The 7,671-nt window shown below is 46.1% G+C and overlaps 1 protein-coding gene across 1 annotated transcript; it reads right to left on the reverse strand.

Moving 5' to 3' along the window:
* Positions 1-1,289: 1,289 nt before the first annotated feature.
* Positions 1,290-2,724, reverse strand: rxfp3.2b (relaxin family peptide receptor 3.2b). Its single transcript, XM_084011205.1, has one exon. It carries the CDS (start codon positions 2,696-2,698, stop codon positions 1,478-1,480), a length of 1,221 nt encoding a protein of 406 aa, XP_083867331.1. The 5' UTR covers positions 2,699-2,724; the 3' UTR covers positions 1,290-1,477.
* Between the last annotated feature and the right edge of the window lie 4,947 nt (positions 2,725-7,671).

A 7,671-nucleotide genomic window follows, 5' to 3' on the forward strand; every position in this document is an offset into this window, starting at 1 on the left:
CACAAAGGGTTGATGAAAGCTATTTTCTTGCCACCTTTGTGAGGAGATTATTTGTGCACTACAGTTCTTTATTTTGTTGAATATCATTAATAAAAGAACAGAGGGCCGAGCCTCCGTCTGTCATCCAAATGCCCTTCTGTCACTGGAGGATTGTTTTACAGAACATCAGTTCTACTTTTTAAACTCCTGCTGCCTCACTAATCCCCCCGTCCATATGCTCCGAGTCCCAACTCGGCCAATTATTCAAAGTAGTTCAAGCGGAGGGCTTTTTAATTTATTCTTCACTTTGTTGAAGCATTCCATTGAAACATCAAGTCAACAACTATCTTAGAAAAGGTCACGGTCATGACAGAATACAGCGAGACATCACGAGCACAGAGATCACATTGTGGCGTTCCTTGGAGACGTGGAAGCGGTCGGCGGCGGTCCACGGAGGAATGCTTCGTCGTGTACGTGGCCTGGTTTCAGTACGCAGAAAACATCACGTCTGCAGATTTAATGTCAGTTCTAAATGATGCATGCCGTTGTTCGGTGTGACACATCCACAGCTGCGAGGAAAAACTGCATCCAGATATATTTAGTCTATTTGTGTAGCACACAAGAGCATGTGCATCTGCCTCGGTTCCCTCAACTCTCGATTCTCAGGTGTCCTCAAGGACAACATCCATCTCAGTGGTTCCAAACCTTTTCTTTTCTTGCCTTGAAAAAACAACAGGATTCCACCTTTGTATTGATTTCTTTGCCACAATTTCAGGCATGAACCTTTTCCCCCGAGACAATGCAGCAAGCAGCTTTTGTGCTTTTCTTTGCTGCCAAACTATAATTTACGTCGTTCACTGTTTGACCATGGCTTTTCAACAAATATTTACCTTCAGGCTTTTCTTAGGATTCACTATTAGCTTACATTTTTTGAAAATGCTTTGGATTTTTTTTTCAAGTTTTGCTTTTTACCAAAACAATGTGCACAATTTCACCGCAGAACAAACACAAACACAACAACTGGGGAACCGCCTCATTACTGTTTCTAAAGGTCTCGGTCCTGATCGCCTCTTCTTCCTCCTCCCGACTAAATCCCTCCCCGTCCGTCCACAGTGGCAGAGAGTCTGATGAGTGGAGTCCTCGTTGCTGAGTGTAAAGATCCCACTCGCCCAGAGCGGCAAACGTTAATTGAGGTTGAGCTCATGTCCGACAAGTACGACTGTTTAAGTCCATTTTTTTACAATTTCCAATCAACGCACACAACAAATTACCGGAGAGCAGCGCACATATTGTCTGTCAGAGGCAGAGAGAAACAGAGATAAGTCGCAGCATCACTGAAGAGATATGCTGAGTGTATCTTGGAGCACATCCCGCTGGGTGATTGTTGTTTTCAAACAGCAGTAATGATGAATATGTTTCACGGGGGTCAAGGTAAGGTCTAGTACTTGCGGCAGCCTTCACTACTTTGTGAGTTAGTCGTTCACACCAACGTCCAACGTCAGACGTCCATTTGGACCAGCACCAGCACGGGCGGCGCCTCCGACACTTTGGCCTTGCGATGCAGCAGCTGAGTCAGCCTCCTGAAGGACGGCGTGGCGTGGAGGAGAAGTTCCTTCAGACCCGCCCGGAACTCCCGGCGAATCAGGCAGTACAGCACGGGGTTGAGGCAGCTGTTGGTGTGCGCCAAGCACACGGTCAGCGGGAAGGCGTAGGCCTGCGCGTTGTAGAAGGCCTTGCTGAAGGGCACGAGGTCAAACTTGATGAACACCCCCCACAGCGTCAGCGCCTGGTTGGGCAGCCAGCACAGGAAGAAGGACAGCACCACGATCACGATGGATTTGGTGACTTTGGAGCGACGGCGTTGCCGGCCCTGCTCCACCTCCGGGCCGCCGGCGCCCGCGATGCGTCGGCTGAGGATGAAGCGCACGAGCAGCAGGTAGCAGACGGTGATGATGACCAGAGGGATGAGGAAGCCCAGCAGGACCTTCTGCAGCTGGTAGAGACCCAGAAGGAGCTGTGGATCCCAGCTGCCCGAGTCTGGGAAGCGCACCAGGCAGAGCTCCTGGTCCGACACCTGGACGCTGGTGGAGTAGATGGCGTGGGGCAACGTGGCCAGCAGGGAGACGGCCCATATGCCCAGGCTCGTCCACTTGGCCCGGGTGGCCGCCGCCCGCCGGCTGTGCATCTTCAGTGCCGAGGAGATGGAGTAGTACCTCGCCACGCTCATCGCCGTGAGGAAGTACACGCTGGCGTACATGTTCATGGTGGTGACGGAGCTGATGATCTTGCACATGACGCGGCCGAACGGCCAGCGGAAGTCGAGGGCCGTGTCCACCGCCCAGAAGGGCAAGGTCAGCACGAACTGGAGGTCGGTGACGGCCAGCCCCATCACAAAGCAGTTGATGGACGACTGCTTCTGCCTGTAACGCGAGTGCAGCAGGTACAGAGCCAAGGAGTTCCCCACCAGCCCGAGAGCACAGACTATGGAGTAGACGCAGGCGATCATCACGCGCACCACCAGGCTGGCGCCGTCGCCCTGGAGCTCCACGCCGGACTCCCTGGTGAGCAGCTGCAGCCAGCAGTGCAGCGACAGGTTGCTGGAGGAGCTGCAGTTCCCAGCGCCGTCCTCCGGTAGGATCAGCTGCTCGCACGGCTCCGGAGCCAGGCTTGGACCTCCGGTCTGGTTCAGCTGCATGGCCAAGCTGTCTCGCTCACACATCACGACGAACCGTCAAAGTTGGAGGGACGGGAAAGTTGGTGCCGGTGGCATTCTGAGCATTCCTGCAGGATTTGTGTGAGTTTGTGTCCCAGTGGCTCCAGATGCCACGATTCTCCTCCTCCCTCTCACTCTCACTCTCACTCTCTCCAGGACTACTCTCAGCTCTGCGCGCCACGTCCGTTTATAGGTTCCACGTGAACGCGCACAGCTCAGTCGCGCGGTCGACGCTCATCATTCTCGCCAGGCAGATTATTGGACCAGAGCGAATTCCCACATCAAAGTGTCTCGGCGCGTCCGTCAGGAAGAGGACGTGAACGGATTTTGACGCGATACCGACACCTTCCACGTGATCGCGGAGCTTTGAGGACGCGGAGACGGCGGTGCGCGTAAAATATGTACAGATGTGGAGAGGACGCATGCACGCGCCACAAACACACACACACACACACACACACACACACACACACACACACACACACACACACACACACACACACACACGCATGTTTGATGTGCTCCCTCTTCTCCTCTGATGAGGAGGTGCAGGAGAAGGTTGGAAGATTTAAAAGATGTAGAAGGTGACGCAAGTGAACCTTCTGCTGATGAGCAGGCTGCGGCGTGTCTTTATGTTTTATACATATTTATGTTTTATACATATTTCTCGTATAATGTGTGAATAACGATCCCACTGGCTGCTGCAACCTTTTAAAGGAAACAACGGAAACATGTCAGCAGCTTCACCAGGAAAATAACCAAAACAATAAAGATTTTGTTCCCATTTTTTTATTTTTCATTTGTTTTAGCTTTGAGATGTTTTGGCTGAAATGCCTTTATTTATGACTGACTGACTAGAAATACTAAGTAAGTGAGATGAAAACTTATTGAGAAATACAATCTTAAGGGAGTTAATTAAACATAAAATGTAACATGGACTAATTATTATATTTTATGTCTCCTAAAATGAGCTTTAGACACCCCAAGATATCCCTCTTATTTTCATGCACTGGTAAATTTTGAGTATTTGGACTATTTAGCTTTGAAACCATGACCTTCTTCAGAGAAAATAGAAAATATTCCAAATAACACATTTATGTGTTGACTTGACTTTTTGTATTGCATATTTGCCTTATTAATAGTCAATATTCTCTGTAAAAACCTTTGACTCGAACATGTCAACAAAATGAAACAAGAATTTTGTAGCTGGCTTTGTCCAATATTCACATTTCTGATCTGGAAATGTATGCAAAGTATTATATTTAATAAAATAAATTCATATAAACGTGGCGATGACACCTCATTCAAATGATGAATTAGTGGCCTTAAAGGAATCTTTAAGAAACCGGATGGAAACAGGATGCGTGTAAAAAAAGGGGATTTATTTACAAAAAGAAAAAACAGGGAAACTTAAACAAAGAGCACAAAATGAAATCACCATCCAACTTAATGAACCAGCGGCAAATTAACCTCAAAACAAGCTGCAGCTTCCCCTCGCACCCCCACTCTGTGAAGCCATTTATACAGGTCCACCTAAATAGACCCTACCACCTGCCCAGGTAAGTAGGAGCATTTCACATTTCATTTGGGAAGCACATGTTGCACAAAGATATATTACTGCTGACATTACTGTATAAATGTATATATTTATAGACGCACCGAACAAGATGAACCCAAATATAACAAAACTATCTGACCTCTTCCCATTCACATTGGACATTCCCTCCCTGCTGAGATGATTTAATTAGGCAAACCTGCAGGCACTCTCCTTGATGTCTGGTGAGCAGCTGGTCCAATCCCCCAATCACAGGTAGAACCAAAATACAACAACTATAAACCCAGAAATACATACAGGCCTGTTTAATTTATCCAAATCAATGTATCTTAAACACAATGGTTAATACACTGACTTTTTCAAAGTGTTATTCTTTTATAGTTTCTGTCCAAACTGTAATAACGGGCTTCCTTTAGGTCACACTTGTCTTATTTTCAGAATAAAAGTAATGGAGTTGTGCACTGACTGTAACACATATCCCCCTATCATCCTAACAAATGTTACCTGCTACCTTGAATTGCTTCCCTTGTCTGTAAGTAATCCCTCTCTGTAAGTTTTTTGAGCAAATTAAAAAGACATGACTGGATGAAAAAACATAATCTGCACTGTTTTAATCCGTCGTGACCCAGTTCTTGACATTTTAACAACCCTTAAAACCCTCAAAAGCACACGCGCTGACAGGATGCCTGGTTTAACGTTCTCGGCGTTCAAATAAAGGAGAATAAGTGGCCACCGACTGCTTACCAAGCACCTGACATTTCACAGGTTGCATATCAAACAACATTTCATCGACTCCGAGTTATTATGCAGCCGTGAAGGACGCCTCACATCAACGCGCTGATCAGAAATGTGGATAAAGCATTTAGTAACAGCGAGTTGTAGCCTACTTAGCATATCAGTAAATACACTCCCTTTGGCTCCGTGTGTAATTAAGTCTGTGCAGCATAAACCCTGTTACCCCAGGTGCAGGCTTCTAGCAGCTTCTGTTGGCTTTACCAAGTTACCTCTGCAGAGTCTGCACGTTGAAATATGAATGGGCTGGTTGGGCTGGTCAGAATGAAGAGTCTGTGCAAGAGAAGATCATTATTGGAGCTTTTGGGATTTTTTTGTGTGTCTCTTGCCTCAAAGATCACAGATTAAAATCAAAAATGAATTGCTGCCTAACACAAAGGCAGCTAAATTGCTGGAGAGAACCATAGATTTCCAATTTGCACAAAGCTCGCTAACGAGAGCAACTTGACAAGGCGGCAACTGAGGAGTGGCAACGCTGGCTTCCAGCCTTAAAGGGTGGCGTCCATATTTTTGGACCTGGATCTTAATTTCTCATGTTTTTTTTCTAAGTGACTAATTGGGACATTTTTTTAACTGAAGGCTACAGACAGCAGCTGCATCTGTATTTAACTCATCCCATCAAAGCCTGATGATTGTGCCAAGTCATCAACATGATACAAGGTTGGTGCCTCAGGCCAAGCAATAAAGGTGGGCTTCAACTTCAACAAAGATCTGGATCCAGAAGGTCTTTGGGGTGTTTCATCTGGGGAAGACCACGATGCCTGGGATGTAGGAAAGGAACAAGGGGCAATAAGTTCCTCTAAATTAAGTTCCTCTGAAATCAGTGGACCGGGAGAAATAATCACAAACATCTCAGGACTCTCTTTTCAGAAACAAAGTGCAATTAAATGATATGTTCTAGCAAAGAGAGCTGTTGAGGCAACAAGTTGTCATTGCCATTGTCACGGCTGACATACGGAGTCATTAAGGCAGCTGACATTCGACAGAAGCCTTCTGGAGTCTGGACAGTCTGGTGTCTAACGAGAAGACGTTGTGAGCAAGCCGTTTCCTGCCTTTCGGGGCCTTTTAGCAAGAAAAATGACCTTTCATGGCCTCAAAAATCCTATTGCCGGATCCACACAATCACCTTGAGCAGGAAAAAGCAATCCAGCACACAAAAGGAACAATTTCAGATCAGCTAATATTTGTCTCTCCGTTTGTACACACTGGCGTGAAGCGTGTGTGTGATCGGCCATTTGTGGAGCTTTTTGAAGGTTTGGGTGCCAAGTGGACCACGGGGCCGCGACCCGGTGCCCGGTTACTGGAACCTTGGAAGTGTTGACTCACCATCACCGCTGCCCACTGCTACATCACACAGTTTTGTTTGTAATGATTAATTTGCCCACAGGGAAAGCTCCGTTCCTCTAGCTGTGTGAACAAATATGAATGTTCATAACAGAAAGCCCACAGAAATTCATGTCTTGGACGTTGCAATAAATTAGCAGCTCCTTACTTAATTGAAGGCAGAGTTCTGCATGGATTTGCATGTCATTAACTCCTCCAAATGCTGGGAACTTCAATAACATATTGTTAGTAGCAGATACACTTCATATACTTTGACATGTTCATGCAAATCAGCCTTTCGGGAACTGACTAGTCTCATTCATTTAATTCACCAACCGATACAAATATGACTTAAACAGCTTTAAATATTGTGTGTACCTCTAATACATAAGGTCTGAACGTTCCAAACATCTCCACAAGGTGATTTAAAATGCCTCATTCACAGCGAGGCGTCCTCCCGGCTGATGTTTTACAGTATCGTCCTGCCGACACGTCTGACTGGTGAGAAGGAGCCGGAGTAATTGAAGTGACTTCAGACATCTTCAGTGTCTGTGCTTTCTGAATTTATTTAGATTTCTCCATCCAAGCCAGCTACCGGAGCTGACGTGTTGTTTTCTGTCAGGCTGCAATCCGTGCCTCGGTAAGAAATAAATAAATAAAGTGCTGTCAGGGGTAATTCCTTTTACCCGCTTCAACAAAATGAGCAACAAATTCTACAGAAATGTTACAACGCTGATGATATTTCTGGCTGTTCAGATTTCATGATTTTTTTTGTTTGCTTCTCTCTTATCGTTGCTTGGAAGCTGCATGTACGGACGCTTTTAATCCCACCATTTAATTTCCAGTTCACCCAATTAATCAATGCCAATCACCAGTGCACCGATACTGAGTACCTACTAAAGGTATTCACAGGATGAATGGCTTCCTGACATGGAGCTCCATGTGTCTGCCTATTTAATCAACTCCTGCAAGTCTGATTTACGGTAAATGTCACTCATATTAAGTCACGCACCTTTCTGATATCAATTACGTGACGCCTGCTATTTCTGCATAATCAGTGAATGTAAATTTAGATTCATTTCCAGACAGTTAATCTACGCCAGGGCCTTGCTGCTGATGTTTTCCTCCACTAGTGTGAGCCGCTGGGCCGAATGTCAGGGAGGTTGAGTCAAGATGGAAATAATTGGTGTTATGGGACGGCAGAAAAATGGTTAAAGATGCAGCGTGAAAGACTTCTAGTTGAAAACGTTAAATAAAGAAGCACCATGACGGGATGACGTAGTGATGTCGTCATCCGGTCCGAAGGAGA

The sequence above is a fragment of the Eutrigla gurnardus genome (assembly GCF_963514095.1).
Source record: "Eutrigla gurnardus genome assembly, chromosome: 6".
Classification (NCBI taxonomy): Eukaryota; Metazoa; Chordata; class Actinopteri; order Perciformes; family Triglidae; genus Eutrigla; species Eutrigla gurnardus.